This window comes from Hemiscyllium ocellatum, chromosome 17 (assembly GCF_020745735.1).
Source record: "Hemiscyllium ocellatum isolate sHemOce1 chromosome 17, sHemOce1.pat.X.cur, whole genome shotgun sequence".
NCBI lineage: Eukaryota > Metazoa > Chordata > Chondrichthyes > Orectolobiformes > Hemiscylliidae > Hemiscyllium > Hemiscyllium ocellatum.
Window position 1 is genome coordinate 17,197,124 of NC_083417.1, and position 23,901 is coordinate 17,221,024.

Here is a 23,901-nt window from a genome sequence, read left to right on the forward strand (position 1 = left end):
GGAGGCACTGAGAGAGTCCACATGGAAACGGCTGTGGTGATTCCTGACAAAGGGTTTTTGCCTGAAACGTCCACTCTTCCGCTCTTTGGATGCTGCCAGACCTGCTGTGCTTTTCCAACACTACACTCTTGACTCTAATCTCCAGCATCTGCAGTCCTCACTTCCTCCTGTTTCTTTGAGGTGTACAACTCCTGGGCTGTTTTATAAGCACAGCTTCCCATCCCAGCGTCAAATTGCTTGTGATGGATTTATTTCACATCAGTTGAGAACCACACAGTTTCAGGATTTTAAAGACCTGTCTATGGTTTTCCGAAGTGCAGCTGTTTTGAATCAAATGTACAATAAAAAGGATGCAAGTCAATTTGCGGCAACATTTGATTGGAGCAAAACTGCTCACTTCCTGATGCTGGTCAAAAGCAAATGCAGAAGCAAATTGATTTGAATCAATCTGGTATAAACAGTTCAATTAGGACCCTGTCTACACAATTTTCTCATCCTGTCTTGACACACCAGAGGGCACATCAGCTGGGTGGTCTGACAGTTTCCAGTGCACAGCATCATGCTTCATTGCACATGTTAGGGTAACTAAATTGTATTTAGATTAATAGATTTGTATTGGAATGGATTGTATAATGTAATACATAGGAAAAACATAATAGGTCTCTTTGGAAGTAAGCAGGCATGCTCTACCCAGACTCTCTCCTCTCTCCCCAAGCCTCTCCCTCCTGTCTCCATTTCACATTTTCTCATTCTCTCCAACCTCTCTCTCTCTTCTAGTTCTCTCTCTGTTTCGGTTCTGTGTCTCTATCCTCCATCCTTCTTTCTCTCTATCCACCTCTCCACCATCTGCCTCTCATCCCCTCCCCTGTTTTCTTAACCTTTTTTACCCTTGAACTCTTCTTAATCTTATACCCAATCTGCCAGCCAATGGGCATAGTATTGTGCACACAGTAAAAATCATAGGGGAAGGGAAAAATCACTGCTTCGGAAGAATATGCATTTTGAGAGTATCTGGCACTTGTTAAAATGTCCAATTTATAAGTTTAGACAGGCAGCCATTATATATTGAAAATGATGACTTGTATCTCCTGGTTTGGAGAGGATATCAAATGCTCACAAACATTTTCTCAGGACAGTAAAAAGTGAGGTCTGGAGATCAGAGCTGAAAATGTGTTGCTGGTTAAAGCACAGCAGGTCAGGCAGCATCCAAGGAACAGGAAATTCGACGTTTCGGGCCAGAGCCCTTCATCAGGAATGAGGAGAGTGTGCCAGGCAGGCTAAGATAAAAGGTAGGGAGGAGGCCAGGCAGGCTAAGATAAAAGGTAGGGATCAGGCAGGCTAAGATAACCTGCACTCGAACTCAGCACCGCCCTCCTAACCTGCAATCTTCTTCCTGACCTCTCCGCCCCCACCCCACTCCAGCCTATCACCTTCACCTTGACCTCCTTCCACCTATCACATCTCCATCGCCCCTCCCCCAAGTCCCTCCTCCCTACCTTTTATCTTAGCCTGCCTGGCACACTCTCCTCATTCCTGATGAAGGGCTCTGGCCCGAAACGTCGAATTTCCTGTTCCTTGGATGCTGCCTGACCTGCTGTGCTTTAACCAGCAACACATTTTCAGCTTTTCTCAGGACAACCAAGACTGGTGGTTAAGTCTGACAGTGAAATCCCGGGTTAGTGAACAATGGCACTCTCTGCATTTGGGCCTCCATGATTCCAAATGTACAAATTAATATGTCTCCCCCGGGTACGCAGTTACATTCTGAAAGAAGGTATTAAAGGAAACACCAAAGCCTTTTTCTTGCAATGTCAAATTTAAATAAAGTTGTGAGTGTTGACTTTGTGAAATTGGGAAAGGTTGTTCAATGTAGGCACCTATAAATGGAAAGTAGGTTTGATTTTATTTTTAATAAGCAGTGGAATGTTTGAGATACCGCAAGAGGCTGAAATAAAGACATATGTGTGAGCGCAAGAGAAAAAGAGATTGATTTTAGATGAGCTGTAAAGCAGGTGATTTATGCTTCAGACCAAGTGTCAGTTATGGTGAGGTGCTGGGTAGTATGTGGGGCTATTCATAAAAGTAATTGGATTTAAGTTGCCACATAGATGTTCATGAAAAGGGTTGGATGTGTCTCGAGCCTTAGGTTCAGGCCGTGTGCAGTTCAGTTCAGTTCTACACTGTTTAATGAATTAAATAGGTCCCATTTATAATACAAGATTGGGAAAACCCAATAGACTGTGCAAGTCAGCATTGACTGGAGGTTTTGTCTGTGATTTAATATTGGTTGCAGGCATGAGACAGGTCTCACTATTTTGAGGAATTCTGTTCTTGACAATGACTTACCACAAGCTAATAAAGTTTGTAGTATAGAATTTCCATGCTGTTTTAAATGTAAACATAGCACATCATTAGAACAAGTAATTTTCTCTTCACTAAATGGGTCAAGAGGAAGCTGTTTTCTGCCCCAACTTTGATTCCCTTCTACCAACACCAGCCTCTGTCATGTCATTTTGTCTCTTAAAGTGAACTGTCCAGTCACTCCCTAGTGGTTCCATTCTGGGTGGCACGGTGGCACAGTGGTTAGCACTACTGCCTCACAGCGCCAGAGACCTGGGTTCAATTCCAGCCTCGGGCAACTGTCTGTGTGGAGTTTGCACATTCTCCCCATGTCTGTGTGGGTTTGCTCCGGTTTCCTCCTTCAATCCAAAGATGTGCAGGTTAGGTGAATTGGCCATGCTAAATTGCCCATAGTGTTAGATGTAGGGAAATGGGTCTGGGTGGGTTGCTGTTTGGAGAGTCGGTTTGGGTTGAAGGGCCTGTTTCCACACTGTAAGTAATCTAATCTAGTATCAGTAATGTAGGCAGTCACTGTGCAGCTCAGAGTTTCCTTCTTTTACACTGACAGAGCCTCAGAGTAAGTTGGAATCACACAGAATCACAAAGCATGGCTCTGACCAGCATCAACAAAGACAGGAGCAGTTTCTGAGTCTGAACAGGGTGACAACTTCTGGCAGCCATTTTGAGGGGGTGGGGGTAGGGGTGGGGGGAGGACACAAACTTTCACAGTGATTTTTTTTCTTTACTGTCCACAGATTATGATTTTAATTCCACAGATCTGGGCTTGCTTCTCACTGTTTCAAAGTTGCAGCGCCCAGAACCTGCCTGAAAAGAACGATGTCACAATAACCACAAGCGAGACTTTTGCATTTATTTAGCACCTTCCCTCTTTTCAAAGTATTTTACAGCTGATGAACAATTTTCAAATACTTTTAAAAAATTCATTCATAGGAGATGGGCATCACTGGCTAGGCCAACATTTATTGCCTATCCCAAATTGTCCAGAGGGCAATTAAGAGAAAACCACATTGTTGTTGTTCTGGAGTCAAATGTAGCCAGACTAAATAAGGAGGGCAGTTTCTTCCCTGAATGACATTAATGAATGGGTTTTTTTCTGATGATTGATGATGATTTCATGAACACCTTTAGAATCTTAATTTCAAATTTTCATTGAATTCAAATACCACCATCTGCCATGGTCGGATTTGAACTCAGATCCGCAGAATGGGTTTCTGCATTAATAGTTGAGTAATAAAAATACCACTGTTGCAAAGATAGAAAACACAGCAACCAGTTTTCACACAGCAAACTCACAAAATCAGCCATGATTGGAGAATGATCTTTTGAAACTGATGTTAGTTTCCTGCGCTTTGCCAGTGTGTAATTTCGGACAGTGTACTAAAAGGATGATGCTGTGATTTGGGGACAAGCAACCTGTTTCTAACCTGAGTCGTCAGGGCCACTATGTTGTCTGTCTGGGGCGCTGTGTGCTGCTAAAATATAGTACAGTCTGCAGTCAGTTCAGTTCTTTGGAATCTTATTTTCATCTTAAGTGAGCATTCATAATTTAGAATCCATGGACTGAAGTAGATTTCCGAAAGAAACAATTACTGAGACAGTTTTGCGATTTCCGATTATTCATTGGATATACCGATTGCAAACTGTTTCAACAGGTGGAATCTCATCGTGTGCATTTCATATTGTCTTTGATTGAACCATTAATTGGAATTGAGTTTCTACAAATGCTTGTAGATCTCATGTGATGTTGACTGTTCTAGTGAGTCTCTAGCTGCTCAGTTCTATAAGGAGTATTGTAACATATATCAAATAGGTATTCTTTGCTTCTAGGATGTGACTATGTACAAGATGCTAAATCCAGAAGGTCCAAAACTGAGCTGAGATTAATTAGAGGTTAATTCCTGCCGTCAGTGAGAATTCTGACATTGAGTAGGATCTGATGTTCAACTTGCTAATATTTATGAATGTGAATAGATGAGATTCCCTACAGTACTGAGGCAGGCCAAAAGAGTAACCCACCCAGTCCCAATTCCCTAATTAATGCACCTAGCACATTGGGCAATTTAGCATGGCCAATTCACCTGACCTGCACATCTTTGGATTGTGGGAGGAAACCCACGCTGACATGGGAGAATGTGCAAACTCCCGGGTTGCCCAGGGAGTTTGAGGCAGCAGTGCTAACCACTGAGCCACCATGCTGACTCATGCTGAATGAACGCATGCAGACTGTTGTAGGAATTAGTTGATGTACATTGTCATAGTGGTTTCAGAACACATAAGGCTACATTTAATCAGGCACATAATGGGTGTGAAAGCAGGCAGGTGGACCCATACATTTGGACACAGTGCCATTGGTGTCATGCCCACACTGGCCATCTGCATCCCCACTGTGATTTTACAAGCAACAGGTACTATTTGATGGGTTGCCCACTTGTGCCCCAATGGGGGATTTAATTAGGTAATTAATGGTAATTAATAGTGCCATGCTGATTTAATAGGCGATGGGAGGGGCTGAGACTGAAAGTATAGATGGCAGCTTTAACCCTGTTGGCGGGTGGGAAGGGAGCAGATGAAGAAGATGGCCCTTGCATGGTCCCCAAAGACAATTAGAGGGTCCACTGCGTGTCCACTCTCTCAACGGGCCAGCAGCTCTATCAGTAGACGAATAGGAGGCTGGAAAAATGCAGCAAGCCAAGCAGCATCAGGAGGTCTCCACCTCTAGGTCTCCACCTCCTGACGCTGCCTGGCTTGCTGTGTTCTTCCAGCCTCCTGTTTCTCTGCTTTGAATGCCAGCATCTGCGTTTTTTTGTCTCGAGCAGCACTATGAGGCCTGCCCTCCTACTGCTCTCACAAGTCTCACAAAGCGCACGGTCTTGGGCTTTCACCGGGTGAAAGTGGACTGAGCCAGCCAAGTAGATCTGGCCTCATTTCTCACATTAACTCTAGGGTGGGGAGTCCACTCTAACTTACAATCCAGTCCATTGTGCCACCACCATAACCTGCCAGGCAATTAGAAATGAGCAATAAATGCTGGCACAGCCAGTGATTCTCCTCCTCACATGAATGAGTCAAAAAACACTGATCAAATGTACCGTAGTGGTATGGAAACTCACTGCACCATGGCACCCTTGATTCCACAGTTCACTAAGGTCTCTCCATACCATTTTACTGAAGGGTAGCATTAACATTTTACATCAGGAATACTGGCACAGGGAAATATCCATCTGGTTCTGAATGAAATGATGTTTTGCATTTAATTAAAAACTATGTTTTGAAGGAGGGATCAAATGCAATTTCTGTGGAACAAAACCAGATTTTTAAAAACTACTGCCAATGTATTACAACAGGAAGACACTAGGGGACAGTAGTACAAAGCATATGCAGCATTCAGCAGCGTTAATTGCAAGTCAGTCAGCAGATCTGCTTCCCTCCCAATACATCCTGAGCAGTGACAGACCCTTCCCCTAGCACATTCCTTCCTTCAGTGCATCAGTGCTGCACATAGTTCAGAAGAAACATCATCTCCTCAGTATAGTACAAATGTTAACTGAATCATTTTGTTCTGCAGCCCAAGTATCAACTTGGCAAAATGAAAGTGCAAACTTTTGCAGCCCTGGGATTCTGTGTAGTCCACTAAAGGTGAAAAGCTGGGTCGTTGGGTACTGGGCGGCACTGGGCAGCAATGCAGGGCACTTTGTGGACAACACTGTTGACAGTGCATATTAGAAACTACAATCCCCCAACACATTTACCTTCCTGCTGCAATAGGCACGTGGGTTACTGGTCAAAGTGTACTGACACTCCCCTGAACTACTTTGAAATGTTTTTCTACGTTATGTACTTGCAGGTTGTTAATGTTGTTGTAACAGGATCTCACTGCATCAGTTTGAGAAAGTAACCATCCAGCAAAATAAGCTGTAAAGCTCCAGGCATTAAAGCACAATAAAAGGCCATTCAGGCTTTAAGGTACGTGCTGGTGTTTAAGCTGCACGTCTGCCTGTTCTCACTCATCTTTATCTAACTCCACAACCTAACAAAATATTTTATGTTCGTGTTAGATTTTGTTTTTTGACAGCAGGAAGGAAGTGTTCAAAGTTGCATTAATACTGGATTTAAGTAAGCTCACTATTATGGTTCATTATCCCAGCGTACAATGACCACTATTATTCCTAGATTTGAGAAGAAATTTCCATAAGTGGAACTTATGGAAACATAACCTTTTATGTTTGCATTTCATCCATTGCTTGATGGAAATCTGTCGAACATTTCAGACATACGTTAATGCTACAGTAAAGGTGGAGGAAAGGAAGCATAGAAAAAATAGATTTCATTTCATGCATGAACAGGATGGGCTAACTGGCTATTCCACCCATAGTTGTCTCTGTTGAGGCATATATTGCTGTTAATTTAATGGTGACGCTAATAGTGTTAAAATATCCAAATGGTTAAACCTGAGTTGTGCTGCTCTGCCATTATTTTCGCAGGTGCAGTGCCTTGGCCTGCTTGTTGATTGAAACTCACTGAACAATGTGATGTTGCTGCATTTGTGTTGTCGGTACAAACTAAACTTGTCACATTTCAGACTCTGTATCATTTAAACTTTGTGATCAGTGTCAATTACTACCAAGCAACTTATACTGCTCTAAAAATGAACAGTTACAAGTTTGGAGTTTCACCCTTTGAATATTAATTGTTGCTGCAGAATTAAGAATGTGAAATAAAGTTTTTTTTTTACTGCCTGTTTCTTTAATTAATCCATCCTCCTTTCCTTCCGTCCTTTGTTTTGGTTCCTAATTTGGAATTAATTTTATCTGAATGAAACTGCTCAGGTTTTCACAATCCTTCAATCTGAATTTTTGTATTCACTCAAATTCCAGGTGCTGCCCTTCCCCTCATAGCTCACAGCAACTTGCCTTAAAAAAACTCCTAGAACTTAGATACCTTGTCACAGTAAAATCTGCCCTAATTTATTTATCTTTCCCACATAGTAATACATTGCAGTACTACCACTTTGTCAGAGTGACATCATGTTATGAGATTAAATCTTCTTCACTTTGGAGTAGCTCTCAGTCAGGTTCTACAGTTTGTTAAAGCCTCTGATTTCTTCGCCATTATAGGATTAAGGCATTTGGGAGTGCACTGAGCAATAATTTATTGTAAGGCATTTCTGCAATTGAATGGATAAGGAAACACTCACTCCAAGGAGGGAAATTTGCAAATGAAAATGCACTCAAATGCATCGTTTTGAAGTATATTTTCACATGGACATACCCCTGTGTGCCCTTGTGGTCCCTCCTCCTATCCAGTACACAACTCATCAGAAAAAGCAGTGAGACAGGATTGTTTGCATCAGTGCTGAGGTAGGAATGTGCAATGAGCAGGAGCTTATTCTGATCGCTAGTCAGTGACTGACAGCTGGGAACGGGCATCCTTGGAAATTGGGAATCTTGCTGAATCTCATGTGCGGCTTGGCCCATCTAGAATTGACATTTGGGTAAGTGTGCGTAATGGGTGAACCATCAATAATAACTTGTCTTCAACGTGAAAGAATGACAAGAACAACTTACATTATAGCATCTTTAACATAGTGAAAGACTCAAAGCACTTCTCAGTAACATTCCCAGCTAACATTTGACACTGAACCTCATAAAGGAATACCTGAATAGGGTGACCAATAGTTTGGTCAAAGAGACAGGTCACAAAGAGCATTCTGAAAGGTGAAGAGAGAGGTGGAGCTTTAGGGAGGGAATTCAAGAGCTTTGAGCTGAAGGCATGACCGTATATCCGGTGACCCTGACATCGGTGGTGGGCAAGTTGTTGGAGGGAATCCTGAGGGACAGGATTTATATGTATTTGGAAAGGCAAAAACTGATTAGGGATAGTCAGCATGGCTTTGTGCATGCAAAATCATGCTTTACGAACTTGATTGAGTTTTTTGAAGAAGTAACAAAGATGATTGATGAGGGCAGAATGGTAGATGTGGTCTGGATAGACTTCAGTAAGGCGTTCGACAAGGTTCCTCATGGTGGATTAATTAGCAAGGTTGGATCTCATGGAAAACAGGGAGAACTAGCCATTTTGATACAAATCTGGCTCAAAAGTAGAAGACAGAGGGTGGTAGTGGAGGGTTGATTTTCAGACTGGAGGCCTGTGACCAGTGGAGTGCCACAAGGATCGGTGCTGGGTCCACTATCTTTCGTTATTTATATAAATGATTTGAATGTAGAAGGTATAATTAGTAAGTTTGCAGATGATACCAAAATTGGAGGTGCAGTGGACAGATACCTCAGAGTACAGTGGGATCTTGATCAGATGGGCCAATGGGCTGAGGAGTGGCAGATGGAGTTTAATTTAGATAAATGTGAGATGCTGCATTTTGGAAAGGTAAATCAGGGCAGGACGTACATACTTAATAGTAAGGTCCGAGGGAGTGTTGCTGAGATCTTGGAGTGCAGATTCATATTTCCTTGAAAGTGGAGTCGCAGGTAGATAGGATAGTGAAGAAGGCGTTTGCTATGCTTTCCTTTATTGGTCAGAGTATTGAGTATAGGAGTTGGGAGGTCATGTTGCGGCTGTACAGGACATTGCTTAGGCCACTGTTGGAATATTGCGTGCAATTCTGGTCTCCTTCTTATTGTTAAGATGTTGTGAAACTTGAAAGTGTTCAGAAAAGATTTACAAGGATGTTGCCAGGGTTGGACGATTTGAGCTATAGGGAGCTGCTGAACAGGCTGGGGCTGTTTTCCCTGGAGCATCAGAGGCTGAGGGGTGACCTTGTAGAGGTTTATAAAATCATGAAGAGCCTGGATAGGATAAATAGACAAGGTATTTTCGCTGGGTTTGGGGAGTCCAGAACTAGAGGACATAGGTTTAGGGTGAGAGGGGAAAGATATAAAAGGGACCTAAGGGACAAATGTTTCACTCAGAGGGTGGTACGTGTATGGAATGAGCTGCCAGAGGAAGTAGTGGAGGCTGCTTCAATTACAACATTCAAAAAGCAGCTGGTTGGAATGTGAATAGGAAGGGTTTAGATGAATATGGACCAAGTACTGGCAAATGGGCCTGGAGTAATTTAGGATATCTGGTCGCCATGGATGAGTTGGACTGAAGGGTCCTTTTCCATGTTGTGCATCTCTATGACTCTATGCTCAAAAAATGAACAGCACAGATGCATAGGAATACAGAATCAGAGGAGCTCAGAAAATGTGACCGGATTGAGGAGCCAGTAGGTCAGTAGGCAGAGGGTGAGGGTGAATGAGACATGCTGTAACTTTGGATTCGATAATCAGACTTTTGAAAGAGTTTGTGTTCAATGACATGGTAAGTGCTCTGTGGAGATAAAGGTGGGTGATGAGCCAAAGAAGGAGATGTTGTGATGGTGGTGACCAAAGTATCAGTTAAAAAGGTGCATCTTAATGAAGGAGGACAATAGGTAGAATGGGTGCAGTCAGTAAAAAGAAACAAGTTGCATTTATATGGAGCCTTCCATAAACCCAACGTGTCTCAAAACATTTTTCAGCCAATGTGCTTTTGAAATGTATTCATTATTGCACAGCAGGGGGCAGCAATCAGTTCATTTTGTAAGGAAAGCCATTCAGGGATTGAAAAGGGATCTATGACTTCAGATGGCAAGTGACATTTGTGCTAAATGGAGCTTTGGGTCAGATATAGAAAGGTGGCAGACAGCGTGCATAGACCAATGTTATTTAATTCTATTTTTTCTGCTTTCTAGTTCTACTCAACACAGCGGAAGATCGACTCTTAAGTTATTTAATTCCCTTTGGTGATGGTATAATGTGACTATTTAATGACGAATATTCCCTTTGCACATTTCATCTACAAAGCTGTATGAGCTACAATGTCCTTCTTCCGTGACTTACTAAGTTATTTAATTATATTCCGATGTGGGAAGTTGCCATAACAATGCAAACCAAAGCTCACTGATTTGGATAAATGACATTTTCTTAATGTTTGTGAGGAATTGACACCAAAGATAATCTCCAACTTGCTTTCCATGTGAGTGAAGCCTTAATTTACCACAAATTTCAACCATATCAGGAAGACATTAGGGCAGCAAAGTCTCTTATCCTCTTAGGAATTTAATAAAATATTATTAACTAATGACATTCAATATTAACATTAATACTTCCTGGGTATGGCTACCATTGAAGGAATGGTTAGGCATGGTGGCTCAGTGGTTGGCACTGCTGCCTAATAGCACAAGGGCGCCAGGTTTCATTCCAGCCTCACAACGACTGTCTGTGTGGAGTTCGCACATTCTCCCCGTGTCTGCGTGGGTTTCCTCTGAGTGCTCTGGTTTCCTTGCACAGTCCAAAGATGTGCAGGTCAGGGTGAATTGGCCATGCTAAATTGCCCATAGTGTTAGGTGCATTAGTCAAAGAGAAATGGGTCTGGGTGGGTTACTCTTCGGAGGGTTGGTATGAACTCGCTGGGCTGAAGGGCCTGTTTCCACACTGTAGGGAATATAATCTAATCATTGAGGGTAGATTCACTTGGCTGATTTTGGGGATGAAGGAGTTAACTTATCAAAAAAAGCTAAACAGATTCGGCCTTTATTCAGAAGAATGAGGGTGGTCTTATTTGAACATATAAGATTCTAAATGGGCTTGACAGGCTAGGTGGTGAGATGATGTTTCCACTAATGGGGGTATCTTGAATTAGGAGACATTTTTACAGAATAAGGAGCCATTCATTTAAAACTGAGATGTTAGGAATTTATTCTCCCAGCGGGTAGTGAATGTCTGGAAATCTCTATCCCAGAGAGTTGTAGAGGCTAGATTCACGAAAGTATTTAAATAAGATCCCCCTCATTCTTCTCAAATTGCTTCTTAACTTGGGGGGGTCGGAGGGGTGACATTTGAAATGTTCCAATCCACAGGCAATGTTTCTGGCATATTTCCTTAAATGTTACTGAAAAATAGCACATTTTGTGGAAGCTTGTTGCTTTGTACTCATCAGGATATTTGCAAGAATCTCAGCTCATGGAGAAAACCAGCATTTATTCTGTTTGTGAAGAGAATGCTGATTGGTTGGCAAATGGGTTCTGATTGGTGGAGGTGTGTGATGGGCGTGATGATCATATCAAGCAACATGTCCCTTTGGCTGTTTGCAACAAGAAATGTACTGCTGTACCCAACCAAACAGCACTTACAAAAGTCACTGCACACTGTCCTACATTAGTTGTGATTCTGCAGTTGGACAACATTTTCTGGATAATCCTGAATATGCTAGATGTTTGATGGGTACCAATTTAGACTTGTTAGCCAGCTCACAGTGTGGTGTACTTGGACGTACTTGAAGCTATATGTATTATTATACAGGGCCCTGTGCTTTACAGACAGAAAGTATATGAATGTATACTGTTTTAACTCAACAAAGTAGGTGACAGCCATTTGCTTGTTCTTTTCTCAGGACAATGCACTGAGCAATCAGACACAACATGCCTGGTTTTAAATTTAAACAAAGCTTGACAGTTGACTGTCAATCAGTATTAGTGGGTGCATTCTCCATGACAAAAATTACACCAATTGGTGACTAATCAGCACTCTCTTTTCATGCAGCTTTGTCCTTGAATTGGTATTCTTCTGAAATGTCTTGATGAATGCAAGCTGAAAAGTTTTGATAAAATGTGTCTTTTCCAGCAATACTCAAATTAGTTACATGCAAATGACTACTTTCTTAATTAAAAAGGGACAAGTATCTGTGGAAAAACAATGGGACTTAGCTGTGCGTGTATAATAATAATGTACAGACATTAAGATTAGATTAGATTCTTACAGTGTGGAAACAGGCCCTTCGGCCCAACAAGTCCACACCGACCCTCCAAAGACACATTCCCCAACATTTACTCCCAACACTATGGGCAATTTAGCATGGCCAATTCACCTGACCTGCACATCTTTGGATTGGGGGAGGAAATCCAGGCAGACACGAGGAGAATGTGCAAACTCCTTACAGACAGTTGCCCGAGGCAGGAATTGAACCCTAGTGCTGTGAGCCCCCATAACTAAAATCTAAAATGACTATTAGAATGTTGGCCTTGATATTAACTGGATTGACTTATAAAATAATAATCCAGTGTTTGAGTTATATCGCGTACTGGTCATATGCCATCTAGAGAACTGTGTTCAGCCTTCAGCAGTATATGGTTAATTTGGCGCCAGGTGCCAATGGACTGTTGTGCATTCCTAATGTTTTTGTGGCTGTTCTGTCTTCATTGTTTGAAACTTTTTATGGCAATCAGACTTCGTATCCAATTTGCTGTGCAGTTGCCATTTGCCCATCACACTGCTCTCACTGGTTATACATTAACTCCGGTCTCAAAAAGTACAGAGTTCAGCAAAGAGTGATCAGGGTAGTTCTGTACTTTTAGTGATCTTACTTCTTGAAGGATGATTCGGGAGAAACATAGGAATGTAGAAAATAGGGGCAGGAGTAAGCCGTTTGACTCTTTGGATCCTGCTCCACTATTCAATAGGATCATGGCTGATCATTGGATGGCATGGTGGCACAATTGTTAACACTGCTGCCTCACAGCGCCAGAGACCTGGGTTCAATACCAGCCTTGGGAGCTTGTACATTCTGCCTGTGTCTGTGTGGGTCTCCTCTGGGTGCTCCAGTTTCTTCCACAGTCCAAGGATGGTGCAGGTTAGGCAAATTAACCATGCTAAGTTGCCCATAGTGTCCAGGAATGTGCAGGCTATGTGGATTAGCCTTGGAAAATGCAGAGTTGTAGGGATAGGGTAGGGGTGTGTGTCTGGGTGGGATACTGTTTAGAGGGTCGGTGTGGATTCTATGGGCTGAATGACCTGTTTCTGGACTGTAGTGATTCTATGATCAAACGTAGTATAGGATAGGGTGATAAGTAGGGAGCAGCTGTTCCCCTTGGGCTATGGAGTCAATCATGAGAGGGTATAATCCTTGGGATGAGGGGCAGGAGATTCAGAGGTGATTTGAGAAAGAAAACATTTTTACTCAGAGGGTGGTGGGAATCTGGAATACAGTGCCTGGGAAGGTAGAGGAGGCTGGAAGCCTTACAACCTTTGAAACGTATTTGGATGAACACTTGAAATAACGTAACATTCAAGGATATGGGACAAGTACAGGAGATTGGGATGAGTGCGCCCTTAGTAGTAGTTATATAGTATAGACTCGAAGGGCCTATATCTGCATTGTATGATCCTATGACTATGACTTTGATTCCCGCCTCAGGCAACTGTCTGTGTGGAGTTTGCACGTTCTCCCCGTGTCTGTGTGGGTTTCCTCTGGGTGCTCCGGTTTCCTCCCACAGTCCAAAGATGTGCGGGTCAGGTAAATTGGCCATGCTGAATTGTCCGTAGTGTTAGGTAAGGGGTAAATGTAGGGGTATGGGTGGGTTGCGTTTCAGTGGGTCGGTGTGGACTTGTTGGGCTGAAGGGCCTGTTTCCACACTGTAAGTAATCTAATCTAATTATATTACAGTAGATTTCTCTCTATACCCTGAGATCCCTTTCGCCCTAACAATGATATCTAACTCCTTCTTGGAAACTTTCAGTGTTTTGGTCTCAACTGCTTTCTCAGGTGAAAAAACTTCCCAGTTCAGTGCTAAATGGCCTAACCCCATATCCTTATACTGTGACCCCTGGTTCTGGACTCTCGCACCATAGGGTACATCATTCCTGCTTTTACCCTGTCTAGTCCTGTCACAATTTTTTTGGTTTCTTTGAGATTTCCCCCTCATGCTTCTAGACTCCAGTGAATATAGCCCTAACTAACCCAGTCTTTCTTCCCATTTCAGGGTAAAAAGTGAGGTCTGCAGATGCTGGAGATCACAGCTGAAAATGTGTTGCTGGTTAAAACACAGCAGGTTAGGCAGCATCCAAGGAATAGGAAATTCGACGTTTCGGGCATAAGCCCTTCATCCTGATGAAGGGCTTATGCCCGAAACGTCGAATTTCCTATTCCTTGGATGCCGCCTAACCTGCTGTGCTTTAACCAGCAACACATTTTCAGCTTTCTTCCCATTTCATTCTACCATTGCAAGAATTAGTCTGGTGAACCTTCATTGCTCTCCCTCCATAGCCAGTCCTGACCAAGATAAGGAGATGAAAACGACATATTGTACTCCAGACGTGGCCTCACCAAGTCCCTATACTATGCAGCAAGACATCCCTGCTCTTATACTTGAATCCTCTCACTTTCAAGGCCAATGCACCCATTTGCCTTCTTCACCGCCTGCTGCATCTACCAGCTTATTTTCAGCAACTGATGTACAAGGACACAGAGGTTCTGTTGCACCTCCCCTTCAGATGATAATCTGCTTTTCTATTCTCTCTGCCAAAGTGGATGACCTCACATTTATCTGCACCATAAGACTGAGGGATACCCAATCATTATCTTATAAAATAAGCTGAATAGGCAAAGTGGTAAAGAATGATACAAGGGTCCATGCATTTAAGGTGAGAGGGGAAAGTTCAAAGGAGATATGAGGGGCAAGGTTTTTACACAGAGAGTGGTAGGAGTGTGGGAAGCGCTGCCAGGGTAGTGGTGGGGACAGATACAATAGGCATATTTAAAGGATTTTTAGATAAAGAAATGAATATGCTAGGAATGGAGGGACATGGACCAAGGGCAAGCAAAAGGGATCAGTTTCATTTGGCATCATGTACAGCAAAACATCGTGGGCTGAAGAGTCTGTTTCTGTGCTGTACTGGTCTATGTCCTATGTTCTAATGAGATACTTAATAAAAGGGAACAAGTGGATACAAATTTAAAACACACAGTTTTGGAACGAAATGTGGCACAAAAGTCCATACCTACTCTCAAATGTAATAAGGAAGGTGTGCTTATCAGTGGTGCCAACTGTTCAGATTAACATTTAAGATGAAGCCATATCTGCCCTCTCCTGTGAGTATAATAGAACCCTGGCACTATTTTTGAAGAACAGGGCATTGTCCCCACTGATCTGGCTAATACTTACATCACATTCGCCATCACCGAAAATAAGCAGCTCAATCTAGTGATCATCATGCTCCAGTTTGTGGGAACTTGGTTAATATATTCCTTAGGTGAAAATGCTTCAAATATCTAACCTAACCTGACCATTAGGAAAGCCATAGGATCAGGTGCAAGGCTGATTTTAAAGCCTACCTGAATATTCTCACCATTAGGATCAACAGGGGGTAATGTAAAGCAGAGTGTAAGCCCGACACCATGCAACTAATCTGTTGAGTTAGGATAAAACGACAGTGCATTCTCCATGACTGTAAAGTGTGATGGTACTGTGCCTTTAGGAGAGATTTGTTCTTTCCTGCTTCCTTTGCAGTGAGGTGTTGCCACAGTGGTGCTGGAATGCCTGCTTCAGAAGCAGTGGGTAAACAGTTTTAAGCTTCCTGAGTGTTTTTAAAAATTAGATGAAAGAGGCATGAATCGCACTCACATAGACTCAGGATTTTAGTTTTGCTTTCAGTCGGAGTTTGGAGCTGGCTCATTGAAGCTGATAGATACAGCTCTCCCCCAGCTACAGGAAAAACTTAAGTTCACTTTCTGCCCCCTAGGTTGTTTCTGTCAGTGTTCTTTTCTCCTGGACTGCAGAGAAAATGACACGTGAAGAAAATCTGTTTTTCTGAATTTGCCTTTGCCAAGAGTGTGTTCATGGGATCTGCTATATTGGAACAGTTGATGAGTAGTAGTTACATAATATATAGGATGTGGAGGCATTGAATAGGATGTGGAGGCATTGGAAAGGATGTGGAGGCATTGGAATGAGTGCAGAGGAGGTTTACCAGGATGTTGCCTGGAATGGTAGGAAAATCTTATGAGGAAAGGCTGAGGCACTTGGGGCTGTTCTCATTGGAGAAGAGAAGGTTTAGGGGAGATTTGATAGAGGTGTATAAGATGATTAGGGGTTTAGATAGGGTCGACACTGAGAACCTTTTACAGCTAATGGAGTCAGGTGTTACTAGGGGACACAGCTTTAAATTAAGGGGTGGTAGGTATAGGACAGATGTTAGGGGTAGATTCTTTACACAGCGGGTTGTGAGTTCATGGAATGCCCTGCCAGTAGCAGTGGTGAACTCTCCTTCTTTATGGTCATTTAAGCGGGCATTGGATAGGCATTTGGAAGTTATTGGGCTAGTGTACGTTAGGTAGGATTCGGTCGGCGCAACATCGAGGGCCGAAGGGCCTGTACTGCGCTGTATCTTTCTATGTTCTATGTTTATTAAGTATTTCAACAGCATTCAAATTATGCCAATTATTCTTTTCTTTTGTTTGTGTTGTAAGTATAAAGTGTGTTTTGCTTAGACCCTACTAGTTGGCCAATCGAATCACAACTGGGACACAGCATCTTACACTTGCCTTTAAATAATATAAAACAGTAGAAGATTTGAGGGGATTTGGTCTGGACCATAACAAAAACACAGGCAAGTTCAGTCTTTGTCAGCCTCAATGACACTGAACTTCTTTTCTTTTGGCAGGACATGAAATACCTTTGTATTGCTGCAGCTGATTCTTCAAGCCAAAATCTGTAAGTATTAACCATGATGAATACATAGAGCTAGGGTGAATGCAGAGCAATTAACTGAGGAATCCTATTCATTATGTCATTGGTGAAAGCATTAACATGCTTGTTGTGCATTTGGGGAAACATTGATTCTTTACTCCAGAATCTTTACTTTCTAGTTTCATTCCTGAAGAGGAGGAATCTGAATTTGATTTTAACAAGCTGATAACTCTGGCATTAAATACTGCTAGGATAAATTGGGTTCCTGTCATGCATCATCGGCCGATAGTTTCAAATGATTCAAGCATCCACATGGTACCGTCCGACTTATGATTTTGTTTGTTATTAGGGAAGGAGTTAAGGGCTTCAACCAGATTTGCAAAGAATAGCAAAGAGGATGCGGAATAATGGTGAGGAGAAGCCAGACCTATAGATGGTCAAGAGAAAGGAAACTGAGGGCAATGAGAAGTTTCTTATTTGAGAGTATTGGCAGAGAATAAGTTTGAGTAAGACACTGTGGACTGAGGCTTGATTTCGACATTGCTGTAGGCCACCTTAAAGGACAAATAAGAGTCAACCACATTGCTGTGGGTCTGGAGTCACATGCTGGCCAGAATTGCACATTTACTTCTCTAACCGGCATTAGTGAACCAGTTGGGATTTTACAACAGTCAGTGACAGCCTTTGTGGTTGCCATTACTACATTTCCTCCCAGTTTATTAATTGTATTCAATTTCCATCAGCTGCTTTGAGGGGTGTTTGAACTCATGGTACTCCCCACCCACCCACCTTATCCCACCCCATCACATTTGTCCGGCTTCTGGACTACCTGCCCAAATCAGGCTATCCAAACCCAAAATTAAGGAGCAACAATTCTTGCTTCATTAATATTTCTAATTGTTATGGGATTCAGGAAGGGTAAACCCATCTGTAAACTTAGCAACCTCTTCATTCCTGATTATTTTCATAAACAGGCCTTTATTGCCTGAAACAAAATTGTCCATCCAGGTGTCAATGCCAATATTTGGCCAAATATAGGAAACATTGTCCTCATCAACAAAAGAGCAAATGGCAACTGAACCATTTGCAAGTGGAGAGTTTCTCATGTTCAGTGTTCACAGGAGACAGGGTTCTGACTGCCACCAGCATCTGAATCCCAGGGAGAATTTAAAGCTCTGCTCAACAGAGTGAACACTATGTGTAGCTGAGATGCTGCAAATATGAGATGAGTTAGTTTGGGGAGAGCAAAAACTAGCATAGCAGCATTCTCAATGTAATTGATGTCTTTCTTCTACTCAATCAAAACTATGGAACAACCTGTTTGAACAGGAGTGCTTTAGATTGAAAATACATCTCCTTCATCATACTTCCACCACCGAGAATGTTCAGAACTTATGAAGAAATGTGTTATGATTTTCCCATTTATGACTCATGCGTACCCTGGATCTTTATCACAGTAAGAACTAACTGTTAAGTATTATCCCTCCACAAGTTCATTTGTGTCTAGAAGAACCTAAATCAATAGCGGTATGTGACTTTACAAAAGGAACGGCAGGAATAAAATGATGTTCGGGTGGCTTTGTTAATATTAGATGGAATAAGTGCAATAGCAAGAAGTTATCTTGGATCAGCTGATGTAGTCTCCCATGGGTGGGAATAAGAAATAATAAATGGAAAAAGACACTAGTCTATAGGCTTTCAAACACTAACTGTTTTGTAGAACAAAGAATAAATCAGGAGATAGTGATAGCATGTAAAAAAGGCAATGCATTAATCGTTGGCTACATTAACCTTCATGTAGACTGGCAAAGTCAAATTGGTAAAGGTAGTCACGAGAAAGAATTCAGAGAATGTATTCAGGGTAATTTCATAGAGTAATATGTTATGCATCCAACCAGGGATCAATTTATTTTGAATCTGGTAATCTGTAATGAGCCAGGTTTAATTAATGATCTCAGAGTAAAAGATCCCCAAAATTAAGTTTTAAGTTTGAGAGTGAGAAACATGGGCAAACAAATATGATAAAATTAAACAACTGTTAAATACATAGGAATGAAGGCTGAGTTGTTTGTAGAGGATTGGGAAAAGAGTTTAGCATCAAAGATGGTTGTGGAACAATGGAGGATCTTTAAGAAAATCATGACTCATTGCAAAAAGTTGATTGGGTCAGAGTAATATTTTGGAATTATTTTTGAACTGTTTGGATAATAGGTATTGTCTTGGATTAACATGATCTTCTTCTGCCCTGTAACACTTCTGTGATTCTGTGACCTCTCTCGTGATGAGCGTGATTGATGACATAAAGAAATTTAACTCCAGTCGTGTTTTGCTGAGTCTGTTCTGACTCTCCTTAGGCTTGACTGTCAATTTCAATAGACAAACAGATTTTCAAGTGCTCCCATTGACTACCAGACCTAAAGTAATAAAGTGAATCTTGAAATGGATTATACAGAACTAATATCTCTATTTACAAGAAATGGTTTTCTGGTCAATGCACAATTCGATTCCTTTTTGCAATCAGAATGTGTCCAGGAGAAATACCACAGGAAGGAAGACATAAGGTCGTTTTTTAACAGAAGTGACCCTTTTCTGCAGTTGTGTGTATTTTTAAATCTGATTTCACAATTGAAAATCATGCCGACACAAAGAAGATTTTAAAGAGGCTGACACCAAGCACTATGATCAGTTTCCAAAGCTCGACATTTAAACCAATGCGTTGCAGTATTAACACTGTGAGCACACGTCTTTGCTGGTGGAATAAGAGGTCTGGGTTGGGTAAAGGTGCATTGCAAAATGTGCTGAAAGCAGGTTACTCTCTATCTGGGCACGTATATGTGTTAGCCACACAGTGTCTACTAAAGTTCCCGAGCTGCTGTCACTGCAGCTGTGTGATGTGTGAAAGATGAATGAATAAAGGCTACTTGAGACAATAGTGGCATTTTTTGATAAAAGGATGGATATCTATTAAATGTCACATTCCTTGTCATTGTGGAGACGTTAGCAACCATTGAGTTGTACAGTGAATTGTAAAAAGAAAGACATTTTGTTTAATCACAGTTACATTGCACATTTATGCACATGACACCTTCAATGAAGTAAAACCTCTCAAGTCACTCTACAGGATTGATATCAGACAACTGGGCAGAGAGCCTCAGTATCAGGGGATATTTGAGCAAAGGCTTGTTTAAGAGGCTTGACTTTAAAGTGTTGCTTGAAGGCGAAGAGAAAAATAGAGAGGTGTGTGAGGTAATTTCAGACTCAGGGCCTAGGCAAATGAAGACAACACCACCCACTGTGACTTGCAGGGACATGTAAGAGGCCACAACTGGAGCTGTCCAGAGTTTTCAGAGAAATGTAGGGATGGGAGAGGTTACGTGGATATAAAGTGAGGGGCTGTGGAAGAATTAGAAAACCAGGGTAAGAATTTTAAAATGTAAATATCGCTGGAGAGAGGGAACCAATGTCGGTCAATGAGCAGAGTGGTCGTAGATGAGCAGGACTTGCTACGAAGTCCAGGAAATGGACATCAGAACTCTGGAGGAGGTTGGGTTTATGTAGGGTGGTACATGGGGGAACATGGAAATGATCAACTGTAGAGGTACTGAGGGATTGAGTCAATGTTTCAGCAGGAGATATGCTGAGGCAGGGTTGGAGATGGATGATATTATGGAGGTGGAAGTGGGCAGTATTTTGCAAGCGTCTATAGTGCTTGTGGATAACATACGCCCTCAGCCACATGCAGTCAAAAACATACTGCAGTGTACCAGGCAGTTGTACAAAATTTTTCACTTCACAAAATATTTCCCAAAGTACTGCATGTAAAGTATATTACTCCAAACTAGAGGGGCAACCTAAAATGTAACTAGCACGTTTGGTGAGCTGTATGCATGAATTGCTGCAAGGAATCGTGGTATGTTTGGTTTAACAGAGAAATGACACTAATAAAATGTCAGCTTAGAATTCCGAATATTTTTAATTTCCAAATATTCAAGAATTTAGGGTCGAGGTTTGCTCGCTGAGCTGTAGGTTTGATATCCAGACGTTTCATAACCTGGCTAGGTAACATCATCAGTGGCGACCTCCAAGAATGATAGAGAGGAGGAGTTGGCATTATTGCTTGGCTTGATGTTACAGTTCTAAATATAAAGGATTTACTAAGGATGAAACTATTTGGCTTGAGTTGAGGATGGGATTATGTGTTAACTTGTTATAAAATTTATTGCCGCATTTCAATATGTAGCAAAAATAGAGTGTTAGGAAACTTTAATTCTTTTGATATAGACTGGTAGAGAGGAAAAGATTTTCAGATATGTGGAATTTTCTTCATCAATATGTTTGCCAACTATCAGGGAAGGAAAGCAGTATTGGATGTGGTTGTGAGACTTGAAATTGGATAAGGTAGGATAATGCAAGCTGATTAAACTAACATTGAGTGCACCATAATTTGGTTTAAAATAAGACAGAGTCCAGAAGCTATCAAAGCTAAAACATGTTGAAGTGGAGAAAGACTAATTTCAGCATAAGTAGATTAGAAAAGTAATTCCCAGGGTAAAACAGTAATAGCACAATGGACACCATTCAAGGAAGAGATAGTTTAGGTACAGACCAGGCATTATCTTTGAGGGAAATGGTGGAGCATCCAAAGTTAAAACACAAAGAATGACAAAAGGGCCTTTGGGGAGTTGGGTGTGGTGGGGGACTGAGAGGGGGTGTTTATTAATGATGAATTGTCAGCGATCCCCATGATTGAAATAAACGCATCGATTTGGACCTCATTTACCAGAGAAAAAGAACCGGAAATGATATCACCCACCTTAACAGACCAGACAGAACACCAGTGCTTCAATGGAGGCTCATTAGCATGGTGATGAAACATCTGTGAGCAGCTTAGCGAGCAAATTTACAACCACAAAGAAATATTGTTTTCACAAAGAAGAAATTTGCACAGAGTGTGAGCTCTGCCAACATTGCTTTCTGGAAGACTGGCTGTAAAGGGAGTAAAATATTGTCTTTTGGTCCTCCAGTAGTTATTGATTTAGATGGAAGTAATACTTTCCTGACTTGGTAGGTCCTTATGTAGATTTAGGGCAGTTTCAAAACGTGTTCACAGAATTACAGCACAATTTGCTTGTAGTTTGGAATGAATGGGCAGTCTTGTCACCAGAGTCTGTAATAATGTGGGAGATGGAATGGGAATATCACATTGAGACAGAAGCAATGAGCCACTGGATAGCACAGATGCCTTATGCTTTCATCTTCAGAAGAAGGAGAAAGAAAAAATGGAGAAATCTGAATGATACAGATTCAAGGAGGGTCATATTGTTAGTGCTGAAAATCTGAAGTATAAACAGAAAACACTGTGAAAACACAGGTCAGGAGGCACCTATGGAAAAAGAAACAGAGTTAATACCTGGAATCTTTTCAAAATGGTGGGCATGTCCTGATTCCGAGATTCTGCATCCTGATTATCCTGATTCCGCATCCTTTCAAAGATGTAGTCTAATTTGCACTGTGAGCCAGTGCCCAGCACTCCCAATGTGGCTGAGATAGACATTCTTTCCAATTTTCATAGAATTTGGTTGTCTTTTTGGAAGAGTCGTAGTTCATGACACCACAAAGAAGTAATGAAACAAAGTCTGCAGTGTGTACCTTTGGAAAGGTAAGTCCAAAGAGTCTTCCTAATGCTTTTCCAATTACCTCCCACTGCCTTCAGGTAATGCCATCCACACACCCCATAGTCCCTCAAGGCAATCAATGTATGCCCATGCCCATTTTTATACACTTTATGGAATCAGTGAACTCTCTAGTGATAAGAGAATGTGTTAAAAAATTTAAAATTATTCATTCATTCATGTCCACTATCTCAGATTAAAAATTCAGTCCTTTTAAGGAGAGCAATAATTGTGTCAATCATCTGAACCATTTAAACTATCAATAATAAAAGCTGCAAAGACTTGAAACCTTTTAATCTCATGAAAAGAAAAGTGCAATATCAGAGATCCAGAGATCCAGAGCTATCAATCTAGCCTTGGTTGTCTGGGGCTCAGTTGTTTCAGCAGTCTAACAGATGTCTCGGTTCTCAGCCAAATCTCATTTGGAATTATTATCTCACAGTGTTGAAACACCTGAGATCATTGGTTCCAGCTAGTATATAATGGGTGAGTGGTCATGGAAGCACCATAACCTGGCATAGGATGGATGAGGAGCTGTTGTGGGTGGGTGGAGGGGCATGGCCTGGCATGGGGTCATGAGGGTACCAAGGACAGGGAGAGTGAAGGGGTACAGCCTGAAATGTGGCATGAGATGGCAGGGATAGGGCATGGGGAGAGGGTTAAGAAGTGTGAGAGATTAAGGCAAGAGGGCATTAGATTTTTCACTCTAGTAGGAAAGAAGTCTCACATCACTGAGGCAGGTCTTTTAAACACACTGTCTCAGTTCCTAACAGACTCTGTGGCTGCCTCTGATTTCTTTTCTGGGTCAGCCGGCCTGACATCTTCCACCCTCCATGTCCACAATGACTTCGTAGACACTATCTCCTGAGGTGAGTGTGCAACTGTGGGACTTCTCCCGACTCTCACTAGCTGCTACGCTGGTGAAACTCCAGGCCAATGACCCCAATCAACAGCTTTCCAAAATCATCCCTGTTCATTAGCACTTTTCTCTCTTGCAAAGGCTCATTGATCAGAAATGTCAACTTGTGTTTCTTTTGCCAGTGGTAATGCTTGATTTGCTCAGCGATATCCAACATTTTATGGTTTCATCTATAATGTTATGAAACGTGTTCAGTAGTAAATATACATGCTATGAAGCCACGTTTAAGATGTGTATCTAGAAAATCTGGAGAGTTGACCTTTACAAATCAGAATGTTGTTGGGTTACAGGTAGAGTCAAGGCTTGTTTTGGATAAGAGTGGAAGAATGTCTTTAATTATCATGAAACTTGACCTGGAAATTGTAGGTTAGCTGAAATGGAAAAGTATTCTATTCCCAAAATGACCTCTGCTTCTGCAATGAGCATTAAGGTTCACCAAAAATCTTTCA

The 23,901-nt window shown here is 41.7% G+C and overlaps 1 protein-coding gene across 1 annotated transcript in view; it reads left to right on the forward strand.

Moving 5' to 3' along the window:
* Positions 1–23,901, forward strand: part of dusp22a (dual specificity phosphatase 22a) — a 112,923-nt gene that overhangs the window by 27,444 nt on the left and 61,578 nt on the right. The window contains exon 4 of the mRNA XM_060837972.1: positions 16,836–16,885. Coding sequence (XP_060693955.1) covers positions 16,836–16,885 — 50 coding nt within the window. The remainder of the gene's footprint in view (positions 1–16,835; positions 16,886–23,901) is intronic.